We start from the raw sequence: 24,191 nt of genomic DNA on the forward strand, positions 1-24,191 counted from the left end.
CTGTGCCTCAGTTTCGGGTGAATTGTAGGTGGTGTGAAAGGTAGCTCTGTGAAGTTGTTTATAAAAATGCCATTCTAACATTTTTCCTTAGAAAAACTAAACCTGCTGTTAGTGTGTATGGAGGTAGAAATGATGCACCATCAGACTTTTTAAGCTGTTGCAATTAGCATGGCTTCAGCCCTAAATTATGTAGCGAGTCTTAAACAAGTGCCAACAAGAGTGTATCCAGTAACTGTTTTACAAAAACTAATGAATGCAAGCGTTTGGTGGGTTTTTTGGGGGGAACCTGCCACCACCTCACATGATTTCTGTCATCCTGCTGCTTCCCCCCTTTACTGGCATGAGGCTGTCAGGCTCCAAGTATTCCCAGAATCACCTGAAACGTCAAACAGATGTAACGCTTACAACGTGGGGCAAGGTCTTCCTGAGAATTTGGGCGATCCAGGCCCAGAGTGGGTTTTTCTGTTTTGTTTTAGGGTGAGGTTTCTTTTGTTAAACGCTGGCGTGTAACAAGAGGTGCTGAACTGGTGCTTACCCAGGCTGGAGTCTGGGAGGTGCGGGAGGGCACAGGCTCGAGGATGGCCCCGCTGGGAAGGACGGCTTTGCCTTCTCCGCTTCTCCTCTTTACCATTTAACACGGGGGGCCGACACCCAGCAGCTCGGGCTGCCCCTACGTGGGGCGGCGGTGCCGGCTCCGGGCTGTCGCAGGCTGAGGTAACGGCCCACCGGAGGACGGTGCCCCGACGCTGAGGCGCCGGGGGCCGGAGCCGCGCCTGGGTCCTCCTTCGGCTCCCGCCCCTCGGCGCATGCGCGGCCGCCACTCAGCCCGCCGCGGCGCGCCATGGCGGGCGCGCTGAGCGGCATGTTTGCTAACCAGCCGCCGGGGCCGCCGCCACCGCCGGGGCCTCCCGGCGGGCCCGGGCCCGCCGGCCTCATCCCGCCTCCGGCGGGGCTGCGCAATCCCAACAACACGCTCGTGGACGAGCTGGAAGCGTCCTTCGAGGTGTGTGGTCCAGGGTGGGGGAGGCCGCGGGTGGGCGCTGCCCTCACGGCGTCGGCCCCCCGCGGCCCTCTTACCTCCGCGCTTCCCTCTCTCGCAGGCCTGCTTCGCCTCGCTGGTGAGCCAGGACTACGTGAACGGCACGGACCAGGAGGAGATCCGCACCGGTGAGGCCCTGGGGGGTGGAGGGGGTCGTCGCCGCGGTGCCCAGCGCCCCCCGCCTCACGCCCGCCGGGCCGGGCTGACCCCTTGGCGGCTTTCGGGCGCTGCCGAGGTGCTGCAGCTCGGCTCGGCTTCACAAAAGCCCTGGGCGTGCCACGGTTTTATTCTGCAAGCCTGAAATACGGAGGGGCACGGCTGGGGTTGCAAATCTGTGGCCAACTTCCTCTAAAACTTCCTGTGAAGTTTTGCAGGTGCATTTGGGTTTCGCCGGGGGTGTACGTGCCTTGTCATTTGAGGCCAAAAGAGGTTTAAAAACTATTTCAGGATCTTTGAACAGTGACTCTGGTATAACTCAGGGTTGCTTGCACCTTCTCAGGTGGAACGCTGTTCACAGTAGTGGGAGGCTCACATGGAAAGAAACCCGCCCGGAACGATCGCGGTCTTGTGGAAAAGTCAGAGTGCCAGGTGGCTCCTGGGGTTGTGTGGGGCTGTATGAACGTGCAATGGAATACATGGTTCAAAAACTAGGAAGCTAATGTGACGCATTAAGCTATATGAACCAATAATAAAAGGTGGGAAAGGAAAGCCTGGTCTGCTTAGTAGCAGTGCTTTAAGCCTCGTGTGACAGGCACCTCTGGGGGAGGCATGATTAATACTGAACTGGCATGAACAGGAAGTTAAAAAATGGCCCTTGACTACTGTTCAGAACTGTACTTTTCCCTGAAAAATTTTCTAAGCCTGTGTCTCAAGCACCGTTTTGAAAACAGCATAAATGCTTTTGAAAACTCCTTTCTGGGTATTGGGTCATATTCATATGCCGGAATGGGACAGCTTTTATTATCAAAACAGTAGTGCATAATATATGAAAGCAGAATATTCTCCTAAATATGCCCATATTATAGAACCTTACATTGAGCTTGTTGCTTGGGCGTGCAGTGAAATGTTTTCTTTATTCAACCAAGTTCCACAAAATATTTTATCACTGTCTGTCATTGTCAAAAATGTAATAAAACTTGGGAAAAAAGGTGCAAGACAACTCTTAAAATAAGTTCTGAAAGCTTGCAAAGCAACGGTTTATACGGAGACTTAATGCACATCCTGGTTTTATAAATACGTTATTTTGGTAAACCTGAAGATTTTCTTTCTAGAAAGTACTGTGAAAAGTGTTTTTAATAGCTTCCAGACAACTACCAGTATCAGCCTGATAACATCTTTTTTTAAATCTGTCCTTTCTATTTTCCTATTTTATGTTTAGGTGTTGATCAGTGCATCCAGAAGTTTCTGGATGTTGCAAGACAAACTGAATGCTTTTTTCTACAAAAAAGACTGCAGCTATCGGTCCAGAAACCAGAGCAAGTAATTAAAGAGGTAGGTTTCAATTAATTTACCTGTGTTGTGCTAGATCAGGTAAGCTGTGTACCAGTACAGTTAATCACCTCGTTCACATTAATTCTGGGTTTCTCAACACGATGCTGTATCTTAAGTTGGTAGAACTGGACTGTTAACGTTGCTCTCACCATGAACCTGGAGAAGCTGGATGCCTCTGTTCTGTGGAGTATTGGAACACAGATGATAGTTTCATTGGAAGAAACAAACTAGTTAGATTTTGCTGGAAGTAATGATCTCTGAAATATGTGACCTAGGGGAACGGAACTAGTGTATTCACAGTGCTTTCCCTCTGTTTCATTAGACACTTTTCCATTATGTCGTGGTTTAACCCCAACCGGCAACTAAGCGCCACACAACCGCTCACTCACTCCCCCCCGGAGGGGTAGGGGAGAGAATCAGAAGGGTGAAAGTGAGAAAACTCGTGGGTTGAGATAAAGACAGTTTAATAGGTAAAGCAAAAGCCATGCACACAAGCAAAGCAAAACAAGGAATCCATTCACTCCTTCCCATGGGCAGGCAGGTGTTCAGCCATCTCCAGGAAAGCAGGGCTCCATCACATGTAACGGCTACTTGGGAAGACAAACGCCATCACTCCAAAGATCTCCCCCTTCCTCCTTCTTTCCCCAGCTTTATATGCTGAGCATGATGTCATATGGTATGGAATATCCCTTTGGTCAGTTGGGGTCAGCTGTCCCAGCTGTGTCCCCTCCCAACTCCTTGTGCACCCCCAGCCTACTCGCTGGTGGGGTGGTGTGAGGAGCAGAAAAGGCCTTGACTCTGTGTAAGCCCTGCTCAGCAGTAACGAAAACCTCCCTGATTTATCAACACTGTTTCCAGCACAAATCCAAAACACAGCCCCATGCTAGCTACTGTGAAGAAAATTAACTCTATCCCAGCCAAAACCAGCACATATTATTGGAATCCCTATAAGATCAGCTTGAAAACTCAAGCTAAAAAAACTACATGCTCTTTATGTGAGGTGGTTATTCTTATGAATACTGTCTATTTACTAATACATGTTTTTTCATCCGTAGGATGTTTCAGAATTAAGAAATGAATTGCAGAGAAAAGAAGCATTAATTCAGAAACATTTGGGTAAACTGCGTCACTGGCAACAGGTCCTGGAAGATATCAGTGTACAGCACAAAAAGCCTGCAGAAATACCTCAAGGTCCATTAGCTTACCTAGAACAAGCATCTGCTAATATTCCTGCTCCAATGAAGCAAACGTGATCTTTGATTTTACATATCTGAACATTTTCAACAATGCAAAGGAGTGGTGTTAGTTTGACTTTGTATGCTTTTTGTATCATGTAATTTGTACTACAAATAGTTAAGACAATTAAGCAAAATAAATTATCTCCCCCCCCCCCCCCAAAAAAAAAATATGGATTGGTTTTATATTTCAATGGAAAATATGCAGAGTTGCTATTCAGGATGCTTTCTGGTAGAAGTGTGTTTTCCAGAATGCATCCTGTTCCTTCTGGAAAGGGTGGCCCTAGCTTCCCCCTAACTGTGTCTTTGCTGGTAATGAGTTAGCTAGTATGATCGGATAAATGTCGTCACTCACCCACTTTGCATTTAGGTGGGCATAAGAACAAGATTGAGATAAAATGTACAAGTACGCAGTTCCCATAAATCTGGAACTCTGAGTGTATCAGTCTGACTCACACTTCAGCATAACATAGCACTATTTTGCAAAACATAGAAATGGATGATTCACAAGCAAGTTTTAATGTTCATACTTACATAATATCCTAATTTATCAGGCTGATTGTTACATGTATTAAAGTGCAACAAGAATATTATATTGCAATGCTGACTATACAAAACAGTTTATTAAGCAAACCAGAAAGTATTTCTAAACCAACCTGCTATAAACATGCTATTGGAGGTATACTGCATGCTGTACAGCTTAAAATAAGTTTAACAAAAAACTATTAAAAACTTAAAAAATTACATTATTCTATGCAGAAATTATTTTAAACAGCTGATGAAGCAAATGTATAAACCTACAGAAATCACCTACAGAAGTAAGATCTTTTTTCAGCTGGAGCCAGATTGATAGGACGTATCAGAGACCAAACTGCATATTCAATGTAATTGTGGAGTGGTACAGTCTCTTGATTAAAAAGTCTCTTCACATAACAGTTTCCAGAATTTTGCTTTTTCTTCATTTTTTACAGAGGTTGTTAAAAATGCATTTTTCTGAAACCCATGCCTGTAACTCCATAGTAATTACATGTAAGAGAGTGCAGTTGTTCCTAATTATTTACTTGGAAATTACATCTTTTTTTTTTTTCCTAAATCATATTGGATTATCATTCCCTAAAAGAAAACAGGAAGAGCTTTTCTAGTGATTCTGAGAAGTATGGAAATAGTTTGCTTTAAAATGAAAAATATTTAGTAAACCATTCTTGATGCTGAGGGTCTTGGTTTTGGTCATCTTTGGTTTGTGGTGGTTCATTGCCATGTGTCCTGTGCAAACAAATAAGCATTAGCATCACTTACTTACAATCTTATCAATATCTAATACTTTTTTCCTGGAAAAACTCATGATCTTATGAATGGATCTGTGCTCACATGAACTGGATGAGGCCAAAAGGTGCCAGCTACAATTCCTAGTGGGTTCTGTGCTAGCCAAGTAACTGGGCTAACAGCACTGGTAGTAACACAAAGGAAGGTGTGAAGGAGAGCTAAACAGCTATGGAGAGATGTTTGAACGTAATTCTTAATTTGACATCTCAAAAAATAAACAAAAGGATGCTTCAAGAACATGAAGTCTTGAAAATCAGAAAATGGCAGCTGCAATTCACTCTTAAATATATGAAATACAATTTAGGCATTAAAAATGTTGGGTAAAGGTTTTATTTGGAACTGAAAGATTTATCTGAATATTAACTGGCTTTTATAATCAATCCTATTACATAGTCGATTTTTCAGCATTCAGGATGCTTTTTTAACATTTATATTAATTTTGGTTAGCTTATAGTAGCAAATATGACTTCACTTATGATTGATTGATTTAAAAGAGTAAGTAAGTAGCGGCCAAGCTACCCTCAGTCTCCCTGTACATTTCACTTTAAAATACAAATCTGGTTTGATTTGGCAGTCATCTGGCATGACACAGAATGCTTTTATCTTTTAAGATGTAGGAATGCTTTTATCTTTAAGATGTAGGAATTGCCAAACTGGATCCAAGCCCATGTCCCAGGTTACTGTCTTTGGCAGCAGTCAGCACCATCTGCCTTCAAGGAAAGAACTCTGTAGCACACAATTTACAGGACAACTAATCTCCACTAAGAGCTAGGTGAGAAGGCTGGCTTTTGTCCTGAAGTATAGTGGTAGTGGGTTTGTTTTTAATATGTATCATTATAACTGTATAATGTTAACTACATAAATTTTTAACTATTTCTTGGTATCTACATCTACCAAGTGCAAAGTGAAGAAACAAAAGTAAGAAGGAAAACACATCCTTAACAGAACCACTGATACGTGCCCAAAGTTTTAAGCAGCCATGTTCACTACTAACTACATTCTTAGTTAAATACTTGCAACTCCTCTCTTTTTTTTTGTACCAGGAGGGGTTGCAATCATAAGCTCTGCGGGGCAGTGATTATAGCCTACTTGGGCAGTAAAGTTCTTTGTCTATCTGCAGAGAATTGAACACATGGAGTTCACGACAGGAACCTTATGTCATTGTTTATTTCCGAATGTCTAATGTGTTTGAATGCCTACAAGATTCTGAATACCAATTTGTTTATCATCTTACAAGTCACTGCAAAATGGACAAATACCTTGTGGCAGCACTGCTGTCTGAGGACTGCGCTGATGGAGAGCCCACCCTGAGGCAGCCAGGACTCCGGTCTAAGCTTGTAGATTTTGTTACTTGAGGAGCACTTCTTTTTGATCTCAAGTCACAGCTCAAAAAGCTCTTTGCGTAGGAAGCTAAATTCGGAACACTGACAACACGACTGGGCACCTCGACCGTTTTCTTCTGCTGCTTTTTATTGTAAGAGAAAACTTCATTACACATGCATTTTTTTTTTTTACACTTTCTACTATAAAACCTCAACAATACCTCATTCCTAGATATCTTGTGAGGAGCACCCAAAAATGAAGATTCCCATCTTTTTCTATAGGCACTTAAAATAAATTCTCAGGGTATGCTGTGAGGATCCATGGATTAGGTAGTCCAATTAAAACAACTTGTGTATTTGACCTTGAGGTTTTAGATACATCAAAGCCAATAGCTTTGCAGAGCTCAGCTAGGTGCTTTCCACCAACTTGACCTCCCTTCTTTCCATGACTATTTATAGACAGTATCATACAGAGGGGCTGGAATGACAAAGAGCAAATCCTGAGCAGCCCAAACACAATTCATAATTTTCCTTGATGCATGCAATATCCCAAATAGCAACTCCCAAATCTACGAGCAGCTCCCAAATCTGCGAGCAATGGCCGTGCTTATCCCAGTGGAAGACTGACGTCTTTGGAGTGCCAGTGTTTTGTATTTGCTTAAACACCTGTATCTATGTGCATATATACTTCTACTGAATTTATGTTTTACTCAGCACCTGACTGTAGGTTGGCTTACTGGAAAGCATTCTACCGAGTAACATTACCATAAAAAATTAATAGGACCTTTATTGTCCTGATCATCTGTATAATTCAAATAGCAATAAAACATCATGATTTGCGATTTCAATTGCATTGCCCATCTTTCTTACCTTCATGGAAGAAGTCGAGCATCCTGCATTAGGGTTGAAAGAAAATGATCGATTCCTGTAAGATTCAGTGTTGGCTAAAAGTGAATGCTGAAATTTTCTTCCTTCCTAAGGGGAAAGAAAGTTATGTATGGAAACATCTATTTGTTGGAAGTTGGTATGGAAACATGTATTTGTCGAATTATTCCAGAACAGAAAGAAAGAATCAGTCTGAAGCAATGTGTGAAACACTGAATAGTGTTTCCAACAGATTCCAAAATATATATGTACATACAAAAGGAAATCTTACCGTCAGCTGCTTGATAATCTCTTCTCTCTCACTTAATTTGTCTTGCAGACAGCTTATAAGGTGTGTATCTTCTGATCTGGACTCCCACTTTCTTGACTTTGCTTCTAATTCTTTAAGTCTGTACCAAAGAAAATGCAGATTGGAAAAAACTTCCTCAGACCAGGTTCAAGAGGTACTTGGGCTGTGCTCTGCCCTAAATTCCAAGCCTAAAATACAGGGACATAGTCAGGCCTTTCTGATAAAACAGCATTTTTTAAAAATGGGCATCTGTACATGGATTACATATAAGTATAGAATGTTGTGGAGTTCCAAAAGAAATTGCCACCAGGGCTAACCCACAACACCTGGCCAGTGTAAAATCCAGCCCCTGGTATAAAATACTAACAAGCCTGCACATCATACTGCTAGTCTAGTTTCCTAAAGAAAAAAATCTGTGTCACAGTATCTATGCATGTCTGTATTCATCTATTTGTTCTCTTTTCTGACCCAGTAACTTTAGAAACCACAGGCTAATTCCAACCATATTTGATAGAGGCCTCAGAAATACTCAATTCCTTAAATTTCATAAAAAGAGAGGCTTGGATATACATGCTGCTTTAGTGAACCCTCTAAGTCAAAACCTGTAGTGTGAGTTCAGCTCTTTAAATGCCTTAATCAGGGGAAAAGATTCAAATGAGAACTTAAACCTTCTTAGAGATGGTGTGGAAACATACATTTGATTGACCCATGAGAAAACAAGTCATTACTTCATCAGCCAAGTTCATGAATTTTGCTGCTTGAGAAACTGAGTGCTATGAAGTTCACCTGCCATACTGAGAAATGTTTTACAGAATACAAACCACCATTTTGTGGTTTTTTTTGGTGAGGGTAAACATTTTTGAGAGAATCCCCCCCACCAATCTTAATTTAGTGTATCTCACAGTTTAGATAAAAAGATAAATCTTAACATCTGAATGGTTTGAGACCTGCTTACATGCAAGTAGGTCTCTCTTCTGGACCTATGCCGCAGAGTTGGGATAAGAGAAAAGGACAAGGGATATATATAATCACAGAGATTATTTCTGAGGGGCCTCTCCTGTACAGTCTGAAGCACCACAGAGCTACTTAACTCCACAGGGGGCTGCAAAGTGCATTTATTTACATGAGTTAGTTGGGGCTGTCCTGGGAAATTTGCAAGGGAGTGAGAATGAGAGAGCTTAACCTCAAAGATGCTGCTCTGCTGAACAAAATTAAGTACAAGATCATGGATCAAGGCCTCTGGTATCATCTGTGACAAAGATGATTTTACACTTCATAAAATTGCAAGATGCTAAGTGCAAGTTTTAATTTAGCGTTGTAAAACTGTATGTATAGTGCTTTACATTAAACAATATTCAGAGTTTATTACAATATATCTGGGTCTTTTTGTGTTTGCAAAGGAAATATCTATACACTTCTATTTCAGTGCTTACAATATTCTACCTATGAGTAATAAAAAAATTATACATACTAAGAATAATAATTTCAAACAGAACTCATTGCCAGTATGAGCCAGATTTTATTTAAATGACTTAGTTTCTAAGCAGAAAATCTTTGCTTGGAGATGTGCCTGAGTGCTGCTGAAATCAGATAACATGCTTTTGATTTCTTTCCGGTGATCTTGTTTCAGTATGTCCAGTTCTTTTTTATGCTTGATATTGAGGTCTTCTACCAGTAGCCTTTCATTGGTATTAAAATATGTCTGAATTCTCACGTTTCAATACTAGTTTATTATCATTGATCAAAGCATGCAGTTTTGAGGTATTTTATTGACTATAAAGGTACTTAACTGGGTGGAGCTCTGGACTTCTGCTTACTGATTTGACTTTGACACTTCAGTTGCAATCTGAAGCAAAACCACACTAACACTGAGGAAGAGGAAAATTATTTGGAGACCTTCAGTCTTCGAGAAACGGAAAGTCTATTCTATATAATGATGCTATTGATATTCTGTCTATGGTTAGTTTGTACATCAATCTTAATGGTCAAACATGACAATAAAGTACCATAGGAACTCACTTGTATTAAGCAAAATTATTTTGAAATCTCTGGGATTTCAACATGATGCTCTAATGCTTATTTCATCACATTATGGCACCAGAAACATTTAATACTGCCTACCACCATCCTAAAAATATTTTTTTTTTAAAAGTGAAGGTAAGAAATGTTATAACAATGCCTTTAACTACAACATTTGTCTTTAACAGACAATATATTTTGAAAGATACTGCTATTTGATTAACACCGTCAATTGAAAACTAAAAAATGCCTAACATTTTTTCAAGCCTAGCCGTAACATTGCTTTCTGATAGCAACCCCAAAACCAATAGACATCTATTGAAGAATCATTGTTAGCTTCTTGCCTTTTGTTTGCTAACGTTTTGTTAAACCTTGGAGAAACTTTTTCATTAACTCAATGCAGAGCCCATGTTCTGTTGTTTACTGATTAAAATAGAGGTGTCAAACTCAGGAGATTAACAATTGTAATTTTCACAAAAGATATTCAGTTTACCTTTTTTTCTTTCTCTTTAATGTATTTCTAAGCCCCTTTTCACTTGTTTCTGAAATGCTTCAGGAAAGGCCCATAAAAGGTTTCTGCCCTTGAAATTAGAGCGCAGCCATGGGAGTGATTGATTTGGCACTTGGCACAAAATGAGAAGCAGAAGAATAAGAGTAAAAAATGGGAGCAGAATCCCTGAAATGGATCTTCAGTGGTAGAATAAAAGCTCAGAATTGCCATTTTGGGATTTTTCCTCTCTTCCCATAAAAAAACCCTTTGTTTGCTCTCATCCTAGTCCTTGCAAAAGGTTTCTGTACTGGAGGTGGAATTCACACAATTCAAGAGAATGGGAATGATTACTTCAAGTGGATTACTGGTTTCATTTACTTGGCAACAGCAGGAATAGTAATTTTAAATAATTAGTTATAAAAATCTGGCACATGCAAATAACAAGCCACTATCAGCTTTCAAATCAGAAATAACTATATAGCATAAGACAAGGTCACTGTTGTCAAAGTAACAGTAAAAAAGATGTTATTTATATGCACTCACCAATTTAACTATTCCCCTACCCAAATTATTGGTCCTGCAAAAGCAAAACAAGAGCTGCAAGTTAATGTTGCAGATCTTCCATGGGTTAATTTCAGAGCAGCCTGTATCAGGCACCTAGGACCATTTGAGCTCTTTAGTCCTACCTCCTGTTATTTGAAGGATTTCTCCTTATATAATTTCCATTAATGCTTCCTTCTCAAATGCTTACTGTAGTACAGCTACACCATCTATCCCCTGTAAAGATTATCCTCCAACCCAGCAGCTTTAGCATTTGAGGCTTTCTAGACCTCATCACTGACATGTGAATAATTCTTCCCTTCATGAACAGAGGCTCTAAATTCCTTCAAGGTAGCTGGAGGGCCCTGATGAAACTCTCTGGTTTGCAATTCTTTCTGTTGATCTTGCTTCAAAAGCTTGAAATGAAAGTCACTTTCAAGTAACTCCCCAAGTAGTGCAAAGGAGGGGGAAAAAAGTTTCTTTCTCATTCTTTAAATACCTACTGACTGGTAGACAGCAATGGAATTACTCTGGCCACTCTGACAGTCTGCCGAGAGACGCTATGTCCCTTGAGTGCTTTTCTCCAGACTATATAGGACATAATTTTAAAGATTCCTTTAAGGGTATACTTTTCAGAAATCCTTTTACATATACAGCTTGAGTAGTTAGGGCATACATTCTACACCATTGCAGCAATGAACTGAAAGGTACCCATGCACCAGACCCCCTCAATCTCTCCACAAAGAGAACACGTAGTATGACCATCCAGAAATTTCAAAGGATTCACCAGCCACACAAATGCACTGGACAGTGAACGCCAGTCTTGTCTCTCATGTAAAAGGTAAGTCAAGTCCTGCACTATTTCTGTACGCAAATGGGAAGACTGCTATTACTGCAATGCAACATGAGCTTGTGGCTACACTAAGAGGATGCGGTCCACCTTCTACAGAGACAGCCAAAACTACAAGTCAGCTTGCCCTTCCTGTGCCCTGACAGTATATTACAGCTCCAGGCTTCCACCAGTCCAGAGGCACTGTCAGTATCTGCTATCACTGCCCTTACTCCCCCAGTGCAAAGCTGGCTGTTACAGCCAACGCAGTCTCACAGAGTACATACGGCATTCTCAAGTCTCCCCTTCAGAGCTAACAACGCATTGGTTTCAGCTACAGAGAGTACGTATAAAAAACTGATACTTAGTCTCAGGGACTTCTACATTTTTTTAATAGCTCTTGGGTGAGTTTGGGATTTGTTTATGTCTTACAGTGCCTTTCAAAGGCTGACGTTACGCAGATTTTCTCAGGTCCCTCCTCTGGGGCTACACTGGACATATTTCTCTGTGACATATAATGAACAGTTAGTTCAAATGCTTTTATTATGGCTGGAGAGAAATGTGAAATGAACTACTGCTTTTGCAAAACTCCTAACCTCTAAAATCAGTACTTTAGAAAGGAGAGATTCTGACACTCATCACATTTAGAACACCTCTGATGCTGGCATTATTATTGACTCTCCAGATAGCACTGTGAAGTGTGAATTTAAGGCAAACCTTCTGTGCTGTTTCTCCCTATCCTGAAGCTGTGCAGCTTCTTGCTTCTGTGACTCCAACTCAGCACTGAGTAGCTTCATTGTGTCCTTCAAAAGTAAATTCTCTTTCTTGAGTTTGGAAATTTCACTTTGACATTTTTCCAGTTCATCATGAAGAGATCTGATCTGGCTCTGGCTACTTCCTTCCTAAGAAAAAGGCCAAATTTAGTTATTCACAGCCTCTAATTATTTAACATGACGAGCTCACTGGAATTGTGTGCACTGAATTTTTGTGAACTGATTTTTCAATTATATGTGCAAGACAAAATCTGTGATCAAAACTTCCTGAACATATTTCATAGTCCCCATAAAATTTATTTTATTGTAACATCCATTCATTTACTTGTGTTGTCGATTCTGATCTTTCAATGGAAAAAAAGCCTGCCCATAGGGAGAAGATGATAAACAATGCTAACATTTTAAAGTGTGACATAAGGGAAGGAAACCCATTCCATTTCTGTAAGAGATTCTGCACAATTCTATTATCTCTGGAGAGAGAAATTTGATACTATTGCTTTCGCAAAACACAACATGGCAACGAAGTAGGAACTGGATTCTTGCCTGATGCTTCTTCAGTGTCCTCACACTCCTCAGCTCCATTTGGAGTTCTTCTATTTGTTTCTTGAGATTAGTGCACAATGTCTGTTGCTCAGAGAGTTCCATCCTTAGAGATCCTAGTAACAATCAGACAGACAATCATTAAGGCAGTCAGAGGCCAGCTGGATGCGGAAGGTAGATATAGACAATGTAGATGAAAACATTAATACATTACATTTTGCTTTGTTCCTCAACTCCTTCGCCATTAAGTATAATGGCCTCCTATTGCTAGAGAAGTAACTTAGTTGAGCAATAGTAAGAAGATGTGGAGCTACAATAGCAATGATTCAACATCGGAATCAGAGAGGCAATTCTGTGGCAGTTGTTTTGCAAACTAAATCACTGTAATTGCTTCTTCTAACCTTGAACTTTACTGGAGCACCCCTGAGCTTCCCTGTTAAGTCCACTGGTGTTTTATAGAGGGCCATAAGGCAGACTGAGGGGAGCTCTGGCTGTGTTAGAGAACTACAACACTTATGTAAGCAGATCTGTCATATACTGCAACTTTTGTGTATATTGGGTACAAGTTTCGGGACGGATCAAGTACAAGGAGAAAGAAGTTTTTCTCTCTCTCTATTGTCTCCCTACAATTTTTCTTGAAGAAGAAGAACAGAATTTATCTATTTAACATATAAACTTTAGAGAGCAACAAATCTTTCTAGCAAATTTGAATAACTGAAAAAAAGCCCAAGAAGAGCATCCAGTTTGTACTTAAAGTACTTTCAAATTATTCTTTCTTTAATTAAAAAAACTTTTATAGATGAGCTTTAATAACCTGACTTCGAACCCAGAGATATTGCAGGTCCTCCTAATGCAGTGTTCTGTTTAGTTCTGAACAGTTTAGGGAACTTTCTAAACTGACTAAACAATATGTATGGAGCAACTGATCTCCACTGCTGAACTCAATAGAACAGACTTGAACCACATATAATAATTCTTCAAATCATAGAAAAAAATAGGAAAGTCATATACATTAACTACAATATTCTAATTTAATACACCTGATAATGCATACTTGAATGTTGTACACCAGACTACTCTCCCAGCAACATTCTGCTGCTGACAGTTGAGAGCTAGGTTAACAAAGAATATTAAGTCTGTATTGCTGAAATTGCAGGGTATGGACAAGGAGATTCAGAAAGGCCGGAGTTCCCAGAAGGTGAAAGAAAATGAATGGGAGGAAAGTCAGTGCTTCTCAGCATATAATCAATCAGTAGGAGCTGTGCATGACATGAGACATTATACCTAGCAACAGGGTTTGCTGCTTCTGTATCTGCTCGAGTTCATCATGTAATTCTTTCTTTGCTTTCTCTTCCAAGGTTTGCATTTCCAGCCTATGAGACTGATGTTGGATCTTGAAAGTCTCATTAAATTCCTTTTTCAAACGCTCTTCTGCCTCCTGTAAGCAAAAGCCCCCCCCCCCCCAAAACAAAGTAGTTGGAGCCTATTTATCACTTTTTGTTGTTTTACTTGTAATGCCAGGATGAATCTGGTCTTTCATTGTAGAACTTCTTCTATTTTCATCACCACTTTACATGACACTTCTTCAACACAAGAATAAAAATGAGCTGAAGTTAAAAAATAAAACTTAATAGGGACAAGAGAAGTTATCAAGATATCATCTATTAAATTTTTTGTATATCATGAAATAACAACACTGACATCTTTGCACTATTTGGCATTAGAAAGATGTTTTATAATTCAACATACAAAGCCCCCCAGATCTGACTTGTATGTCATTACTTATCACAGTGTGTCAGACAAAGGCTTCTATCTTTCCTTGTATCATTCTTGGCTAAAACTTCCACTGTCATTAGAAGTTCTGCTGATACACTCTAAGTGACGGAGCAGTTGCTCTGCAGTGACTCTGAAAGCAATCTCCCATCCTCAGTTTCATTTTTACGACCTTACTGCCTTCAGCTTGGTTTTGTTAAAGCTGGAATTTATTCTGAATATATAAACAAGATATTAAATTCTACTTAGGGTGGTTTTACTACATATGTTTTACAAGCAGGTTTTTCCTAAGGTGTGCGATATCAACAGGGACATCTGAACTCTATGTCACAATCACGTGTAGATTTTTTAAGTTGATTTTTTTTCTCAAACAGCAACATTCTTTAGAACCTCAATATATTGCATTAACATTTTGCCACTGAAATAAATCCACTTGAAGCTTTAAAAGCTTTGGTTATCCACTTACTGAATTGATTTCTTGAAGGTATCTAAAGCAATACACATCATTATACATGTCTACTGCACTTCTTTTAAAGTATTTATGTATAAATTAATAATGGATGAAAAAGAATAAATCTGAGTCCTGTTAATAATACACTTAGGAATTCCCTTGTATTTCTGAAGCAAGAGCACAGCTAGAGGAGCTTGTATTCATTGCAGCCTAACTGTAGAGGGTAGGCTATGTTATTTTATGAAACTATTTCATTCACACTGTGGTCTAAGTTCAAATGTTAAAATTAAAAAAAAACCCCAACCTGAAGATGATGAGGTTTCAAAATCACAGAATAATTCATTATGTGCAGCAATGGCAACCCATCATTAAGATAACCGGAGATAACTGAGTTTTGGTAATCGGCTCTAGCTAATACGGTTTATCCCACAAATACAATTTTTTTTTACACTGTATGTCGTAAACTGACCTTGAGTTCCTGATTTTTGCTTTTCTCCAACATTTTTAAGACTTTTTGATGTGATGCCTCCAGCTGCAGTTTAACATTCTGGTTTTCTTTAATGGTGTTTTGAAGATCCTGCAAAAGCTTCTCTTTTTCTTTGTTGGACTGTAGATTATGTTTCTTCAGTGACTCCTTGAAATTATTTGCTTGTTGATCTAATATTTGCTTCAGCTGAGCCACCTTCCAGAAAAGTAAATCAGCAGGATAGGATTAATGGCTGCATTCACAATGGAGAGGAATTATGTAAATTTGAATACATTTTATCAACTTGTGTTGCTCTATGAACAATAGCAAGATGCTTGTTTCATGCAAGAAGCCCTTTTTTCAGTGAAGAATGACATCCCTTTTGAATATACTGTCTGTTGCCCATCAAGTACTTTCTTAAATTATTTCTTTTCAAATCGTCTCCATCATACATACAATCCATAGTTCAACTTGCACAATAATTATGGTACAAACCAGGAGGCAGGCCTAAGGCCATGCTTATCGTCATCCTGGAGATGTAACACTGCAGAGTCCATTTATATAAAGCAGTAGCTTAGAACCAACAGAAACAAGAATTCTGCACATCATGCTTCAGATTTGTTTTATTTTCTCCCCGCTCTTAGCTTAATTACAAAATACAGTAGACTTCTATAACGGCTGACACAAAAGTAACAAAAAAATACCCGTTTATAAGAATAACTTGGGGGTTTTTTTGGTGGGGAAGGAAGAAGGAGTCTGCTCTCTTTCCTACTTGGTAGCTTTTCAAAACTTTCAGCAAAAATTTGTATTTGCCCTTCTTCTTAAATTTGCCATTCCTAACATCATAGCTGTGAAATTCAGAAAAACTGCCTTCTGCATAGAAGGAGCATGCATAAGTACTAAGGCCAATTAGTATTTTTGCTGCTGTATCTGACTTCCAAATCTGCTTTTTTGCTCTGCCATGCCTCCTGCAAAACCTTTATGTCTCTTGCCTTTTCTTTTTGGGTGCATGTAAAAGAGGATGGTCTGTTTTCCAATTTTTATATACTTGTACTTTCCAGCCTTAGAGAAACAGAATTCAAACTATGAAAGGAAGAAGTTGGCTTCCTTAGAATTTCATGCGACTTTAAATGATTCAAATTATGTTACACACACCTGCAAATTGGGTACGATACAGATTATAATCTGTGACTCCACCCTATTCTTTCCTCTACACTAATGTATGTTCTTTTTCTCTTCTTCAGTGTTGCCTTCATTTTTTTCCATGCATACTGCAGACAGTTTGTTAGCTGAGGAGGCACTGCAGCTTTAGCTAGCTAGAGTTGCTTTGTAACTTCAACTGCACACTTGTGGTCCTTTCTAATGCAGCACCACAAAAGCTGGATGAAGATTTACTAAGTGGGCTAAGGTGTCTATATCCTTCCACGTTTCATTCTCATAGCACTTTCTGGTATATTTTGTGTTACGTAAGAGAAAAGGAGACATGCTGTGCAAAGCCCTTACTTCTCATTAACTTCATGGCCACAGCCAGCATTGCACTGTCTAAAGGGAGATACTAATGAACTATGCCAGATCTCTCCAAATCATAGGAATCCTTTCTGATGATGGCTAAATGTACTCCTGCGAGCTCATGGCTCTGTTCTTTCTCACACTGGTTGAGCATGCTGGCTCCTCTCCTCCAAAGGATGTGTTCTCTCCTTTCCCTCTCCTGAGGCCCTTCTCCATTCCCAGATGGATCACAGCCCCTATTCAAGTACTCTCTAAGCCTTTCCTATTCTCATGGCTTCCCAGCACAGAACTCTGTTCTGAAGGCTCAAAATGCTGCAAACCACAGAGCCTGTATCAGTTCATAGAATCATAGAACAGTTTGGGTTGGAAGGCACCTTTAAAGGTCATCTAGTCCAACTCCCCTGCAATGAGCAGGAACATCTTCAACTAGATCAGGTTGCTCAAAGCCCCGTCCAATCTGACCTTGAAGGTTTCCAGGGATGGGACATCTACCACCTCTCTGGGCAACCTGTGCCAGTTTCACCACCCTCAGCGTAAAAAATTTCTTCCTTATATCTAGTCTAAAGCTACCCTCTTTTAGTTTAAAGCCATTCCCCCTTGTCCTGTCGCAACAGGCCCTGCTCAAAAGTTTGCCACCATCTTTTTTATAAGCCCCCTTTAAGTATTGAAAGGCTGCAATAAGGTCTCTCCGGAGCCTTCTCTTCTCCAGGCTGAATAACCCCAACTCTCTCAGCCTTTCTTCATAGCAGAGCTGTTCCAGCCCCCTGATCATTTTCATGACCCTCTTCTGGACCCGCTCCAACAGGTCTGTGTCTTTCTTATGCTGAGGGCTCCAGAGCTGGATGCAGTACTCCAGGTGGGGTCTCACCAGAGCAGAGTAGAGGGGCAGAATCACCTCCCTCGACCTGCTGGCCACGCTTCTGTTGATGCAGCCCAGGATACGATTGGCCTTCTGGGCTGCGAGCGCACATTGCTGGCTCATGTCCAGCTTTTCACCCACCAGTACCCCCAAGTCCTTCTCGGCAGGGCTGCTCTCAATCCCTTCATCCCCCAGCCCCAACCCAGGTGCAGGACCCTGCACTTGGCCTTGCTGAACCTCATGAGGTTCACACGAGCCCACTTCTCCAGCTTGTCCAGGTCCCTCTGGATGGCATCCCGTCCCTCTGGCATGTCGACCGCACCACTCAGCTTGGTGTCATCTGCAAACTTGCTGAGTGTGCACTTGATCCCACTGTCTATGTCATTGATGAAGACATTAGACAGTACCGGTCCCAATACGGACCCCTGCGGGACACCACTTGTCACCGATCTCCATCTGGACATTGAGCCGTTGACCACTACCCTCTGGATGTGACCATCCAACCAATTCCTCATCCACTGAACAGTCCGCCAATCAAAACCGTATCTTTCCAATTTAGAGAGAAGGATGTTGTGGGGGACCATGTCAAAGGCCTTACAGAAGTCCAGATAGACGAAATCTGTAGCCCTTCCCATGTCCACTGATGTAGTCACTCCCTCATAGAAGGCCACTAGGTTGGTCAGGCAGGACTTGTCCTTGGTGAAGCCATGCTGGCTGTCTCGAATCACCTCCCTGTCCTCCACGTGCCTTAGCATAGCTTCCAGGAGGATCTGTTCCATGATCTTCCCAGGCACAGAGGTGAGACTGACTGGCCTGTAGTTTCCCGGGTCTTCCTTTTTGCCCTTTTTAAAAATGGGGGTTATTTTTCCCCTTTTCCAGTCAGTGGGAACTTCACCAGACTACCACAACTTCTCAAATACGATGGATAGTGACTTAGCAACTTCATCCACCAGTTCCTTCAGGACCCGTGGATGGATCTCATCAGGTCCCGTGGACTTGTGCATCTTTAGGTGCCTTAGATGGTCTCAAACCTGATGTTCTCCTACAGTGGGCGGCTCTTCATTCTCCCAGTCCCTGCCTTTGCCTTCTGCGGCTTGGGCAGCGAGGCTTGAGCACTTGCCAGTGAAGACCGAGGCAAAAAAGCCATTGAGTACCTCCGCCTTCTCTGTGCCCTGGGTAACCAGGTCTCCCGTTTCATTCCAGAGGGGGCCCACATTTTCCCCTGTCTTCCTTTTATCCCCAACGTAGCTATAGAATCTTTTCTTGTTGCCCTTGATGTCCCTGGCCAGATTTAATTCTATCAGGGCTTTAGCTTTCCTAACCTGATCCCTGGCTGCTCGGACAATTTCTCTGTATTCCTCCCAGGCTGCCTGTCCTTGCTTCCACCCTCTGTAGGCTTCCTTTTTGTGTTTGAGTTTGTCCAGGAGCTCCTTGTTCATCCATGCAGGCCTCCTGGCGTTTTTGCCCAACATCCTCTTTGTTGCGATATATTGCTCCTGAGCTTGGAGGAGGTGATCCTTGAATATTACGCAGCTTTCTTGGGCCCCTCTTCCCTCCAGGGCTTTATCCCATGGCACTCTACCAAGCAGATCCCTGAAGAGGCCAAAGTCTGCTCTCCTGAAGTCCAGGGTAGTGAGCTTGCTGTGCGCCCTCCTCGCTGCCCTAAGGATCTTGAACTCCACCATTTCATGGTCGCTGCAGCCAAGGCTGCCCTTGAGCTTCACATTCCCCACCAGCGCCTCCTTGTTGGTGAGAACAAGGTCCAAGGTAGCATCTCTCCTTGCTGGTTCCTCTATCACTTGGAGAAGGAAGTTATCATCAACGCATTCCAGGAACCTCCTGGATTGCTTATGCCCTGCCGTGTTGTCCCTCCAACAGATATCGGGGTGGTTGAAGTCCTCCATGAAGATCAGGGCTTGCGAGCGTGAGGCTGCTCCTATCTGTCTATAGAGGGCCTCATCTACTCAGTCTTGCTGGTTGGGTGGCCTGTAGCAGCCCCCCATTGTAACATCACCTGTCCCTGCCCTCCTTTTAATCCTGACCCATAATCTCTCGATTGGCTTCTCATCCATCCCCAGGCAGAGCTCCATGCACTCCAGCTGGTCACTGACATAGAGGGCGGCACCCCCTAGTCATCTCCCCTTCCTGTCCTTCCTAAAGAGCCTGTATCCCCCCATCCCAACACTCCAGTCATAGGGCCATCCCACCACATTTCTGTGATGCCAATAAGATCATAGCCCTGCAGGCATGTGCCTGTCTCTAACTCCTCCTGTTTATTCCCCATGCTACGTGCATTTGCATAGAGGCATTTAAGTTGGGCCCCCGATGAAGCTGTCTTACTGGCTGGAGTTCCTTTGTGCTGCTCTTCAGGTGCTCTCCTGCTGACCTGTGATCCTTCTCCAGGCTGTGGGCATCTATTGCTGGCCCTGGCATCAAACTGGTAGGAGTGGCATGGATTGAGGTTCCCCTCCCCCAGCAACTTTAGTTTAAAGCCCTCTTCACCAGCTTGGCAAGTCTATGACCGAAGATGCTCTTCCCCTTCTCTGACAGAGGAACCCCATCAGCCTCAAGTAAACCAGGTTTCTCAAAGTGAGTCCCATGGTCTAAGTAGCCAAAGTTCTAAGTTCCTGGGGTCTCAACTCCTTTTGGAGAAAGGACATTCTGTACTCTCACTTTATGACCACAACCTTCAATTACATTGTACCTTGACTTGTCTTCACTTCTAGTCCCAATTTCTGCTTTTACCATTCCCTGGCATCTGCTCCCTTCTCTCTAGAATTTATACAAGTCTTTATGTCCCAGAAATGAATCCTGATATTAAAGAACAAAAATGAATGTGAACCTTTTTTTTTTTTGGAGACACCCACAGCTTAGAATTATTTCTACTTGATCAGTCTGTCCTATTTTAATTGTTTTTTCTACAGAGTGACTAAAGAAGGGCCTGAAAACATTGTAAAAACTTGCTCTATTTGGTCTGTTGGTAGTTTATCATTTTGAGTAAAAAGTTTGTGTTCACAAAATATCAGATGAAGATGTTTTATTTCTATGTAAGCACGATTCCTGTGAAACATGAATGTTCATGAACTTCATGTGCTGTGGAGATAACTCAAAACCTGTTACTGAAACACACGTCTCATGAGAACTACATCACTTCCTTTACTACATCTGGTTTCTGTATCTCTGTAAGCAGCTACAAGAAAGAATTGCTATTCCATTTTTGAGAGAACTGCTGTTCCTATACACAAGTCAGTATACTGTGTTCCTTCCATTTAAATAGAGTTTTTCCTTCACTTCAAATCCACAAGTCAGGTTTCTTTTCTCCAGTTGATTGGTGGTGGTCATTACTGATCATCACTGATCTTGTACTTCAGTTTCTCTCTGAACCCCTTCCAACGGCTTGCTCACAAAGGGCCATACTGCTATTATAATTAATGTGGATTTCCTTTACCAGATGGGTTAGATGTTTAGTTTATTACATCAATTTATTATTGATGTTTCACATGTTCTGAGATCTACAACAGCATCTGTAATTTAGACATGACAGAAGTCTGCAAGCAGAGATGAACCTTGTTAAAAAACTCTTCAGCAAAGCTACCAGCTTGGGCAGTTGACCTTCTCCTATTTGGTGGCCAAACCAAGCAATCAATAAAACTGCTAGTCAAATCAATCCAAAGGAAACGTTTTTGAATGTACAAGTCTGTCCTGATTTCGGCTGGGATAGAGTTAATTTTCATCCTAGTAGCTGGTACAGTGCTGTGTTTTGGATTTAGGATGAGAATAATGTTGATAACATACCGATGTTTTAGTTGTTGCTAAGTAGTGCTTACACTAGTCAAGGACTTTTCAGCCTCCCATGCTCTACCGACTGAGAAGGCTGGAGGTGCACAAGAAGCTGGGAGGGGGCACAGCCAGGACAGCTGACCCAAACTGGCCAAAGGGACATTCTATACCACGTGACATCATGCTCAATATATAAACTGGGGGAAAGCTGGCCGGAGGGGCCGCTGCTTGGGGACTGGCTGGACATCGGTCAGCGGGGGGTAAGCAATTGCATTGTGCATCACTTGCTTTGTATACTCTTTTATTAATTATTATTATTACTACTATTTTATTTCAATTATTAAACTGTTCTTAACTCAACCCACGAGTTTTCTCACTTTTACTCTTCCGATTCTCTCCCCCATTCCACCGCGGGGGGGGAAGGGGGGGGAGAGCGAGCGAGCAGCTGTGTGGTGCTCAGTTTCCAGCTGAGGTTAAACCACAACAACATCAAAATGAAAAATTAAAATATTTCCTCCAGACTGAATTCAATGTTTTTAAAACTTAAATTATTTCATCATTTGCAAGGAGACAATTGCTTTTGTTCACAGAACACAGGGGAAGAAGAGATGGCAGCAGTGGTTCTGCTTTGTGTGTGTGAGAGAGAGAAAGGAAGCACAGAGGCGCAGAAAAACTAAGAGAGCAATAGAGTATGTGCGTGTGCATATAAAGGTAACTGGGACACTTATCCAAGTGATGAAGGCCTAGGTTGTCCAATGACAACTTAATATACAAGTGAAGAAGCAGCAACAGGTGACACGCTGTAGCTCACCCTGTTTTATCCTGTAACCCAGCAACAAGGGAACTCTTTAAATGGTGAGGAATCTGACAGAAGGAAAAAAAAATAACCACCTAGGTCTCCCACACATCATGGGAATGCTAGGTTGGTAGATAAGAAGAAAACAAACATTCCTTCACCCAGTGGTTTGTGGATCAAGTTTTTTATTTTGTTCTCTTTTAAGTGCCAGAAAATGAAAGATGAGTTTTACTGCTTCTTAAACAATTTCAAACCAACATGGTACATTTGAATTTCACTGAAGCTATCCAACCAAATTGATCTGAGTTAGCAAATTTGAAAGAGCACCTATCTTCAGCTGCCCCAAACAGTGAGTTTAAGTTAACTAATCAACCAGTTGTTTCTTGGCTTTTTCCTTTGTGTCATCCAATTAAGCACAAAGAAAACTATCTGTCTGAACAAACTAGTGAAGAATAATTGCTAAATGTTATTCTTAATGAAAAACATTAATTGTCTTTAATGTGTCTGTGTGATGGGATCTATCTGTGGCCTGGATACACTCCAAGAACAGGCAGATGCCAGAGCTACTTGCCAATCATACCTTTGTTTCCAGAGGTGCTGCAATTATTATTATTTTTTTTTAAAGTGGTAAATCATAAGATTTAACTAAATGGGCACTTTGGCTCCCGGTTACTGGTAAAACATTTACGTTGTCTTAATGCCTACTGAACTCAAGCCAATGTTTTCCTATATAAAGAAAGGAAACACTGAAGTTTTTAAGTACTGCAGTTCCTTATAAAACTAACCTTTGATGTGAAACACTTAATGCTGTACAGTCCCCTGTATCAGCTGATGTAATATGCAGTAGCATTACTACACTCAAGCATGCATTTTTTCTCTGGGCTTCCTGAAAGTAAGCCAGTGAGTAAAAAAGATGTGCCAGAAGAGTAGGCTGTATATTTTCTAATAGAAAAATTGGAAACAGGAAAAATGTCACTTTGAATATTTCTTTTGCAAATTAAATATTCATCTAGGTGGGGAAGATGAAAAGAAGCATATATAAACTTCAGCTGTGGTCACAACATTATTGACCTTCCAGACTCTCTTCATAGACAATTATTGGTTCAAAGCACTACTAGCATGAAACATAAGATCATACTAACTAGAAATAGGCTAAGCAGTAAATTGATAGCAACAGAGAACATAATGTAGTAAGAAATCAGATGGAAAAGTATTTCTAAAAACATTATTTTTCAGTGATTTAGGGAAAAAGACCTACACAAATATATCAGGGATACAAACACACTTTTTCTCATAAATCCTGCTACTTCTAACATATTAGAGGTTAAGAAACAAACATTTCCATCCCATCAGGTTTCCTCCTCCTGTCTTCCAGTTAAAAGGGCTTTGAAATCCACCAGTGCAAATCCTTCTCTGGAATATTTTGCAGTGCCCAGGTGTTTTACTGTGTTTCATTACTTCAAAACAGATAGCCAGACCCTCAATTTGTAAAATTGGTACAGCAACGTTTAAGCCAATGAAACTATGCCAGCTCACATCAGTCCAGAATCTATTTGGCTCCTTTTACTATTAACAGACCAGCATCATTGTTTTATAATGTCTTCCTGCTGCAAAACAAAACCTCTTGAAAAAACTGTACCTCTAATACCATTATTCATTCACTTTTATCCACCAGAATTGCATAAAGTGGTCTTAAAGATGCAACTAATACCTATCCACAGTATAAACTCTAGGCAAGAGTATTTTTCTAGGCTCTGCTGAATTCTTTTCAAATTTCAGGGT

General features: G+C 41.2%; 2 protein-coding genes across 4 annotated transcripts in view; one reads left to right on the plus strand and one right to left on the minus strand.

Moving 5' to 3' along the window:
* Positions 1-841: 841 nt before the first annotated feature.
* Positions 842-4,698, plus strand: MED28 (mediator complex subunit 28). The gene is made up of 4 exons (XM_076336003.1): positions 842-1,003; positions 1,101-1,167; positions 2,418-2,530; positions 3,586-4,698. The coding sequence occupies exons 1-4, from the start codon at positions 842-844 to the stop codon at positions 3,781-3,783; spliced, it is 540 nt and encodes a 179-aa protein (XP_076192118.1). The 3' UTR covers positions 3,784-4,698.
* Positions 4,266-24,191, minus strand: part of FAM184B (family with sequence similarity 184 member B) — a 50,984-nt gene continuing 31,058 nt past the window's right edge. For 2 of the 3 annotated variants that reach the window (XM_076336002.1, XM_076336000.1), the window contains 8 exons: positions 15,469-15,681; positions 14,060-14,213; positions 12,779-12,891; positions 12,180-12,364; positions 7,567-7,684; positions 7,281-7,385; positions 6,348-6,553; positions 4,266-5,028 (listed from right to left, as the gene is read on the minus strand). In XM_076336002.1, the coding sequence (XP_076192117.1) occupies positions 4,938-5,028; positions 6,348-6,553; positions 7,281-7,385; positions 7,567-7,684; positions 12,180-12,364; positions 12,779-12,891; positions 14,060-14,213; positions 15,469-15,681 (1,185 nt within the window). In that variant the 3' untranslated portion in view covers positions 4,266-4,937. The remainder of the gene's footprint in view (positions 5,029-6,347; positions 6,554-7,280; positions 7,386-7,566; positions 7,685-12,179; positions 12,365-12,778; positions 12,892-14,059; positions 14,214-15,468; positions 15,682-24,191) is intronic. The other variant, XM_076336001.1, reaches the window with a different exon arrangement.

Source organism: Aptenodytes patagonicus, chromosome 4 (genome assembly GCF_965638725.1).
Source record: "Aptenodytes patagonicus chromosome 4, bAptPat1.pri.cur, whole genome shotgun sequence".
NCBI lineage: Eukaryota > Metazoa > Chordata > Aves > Sphenisciformes > Spheniscidae > Aptenodytes > Aptenodytes patagonicus.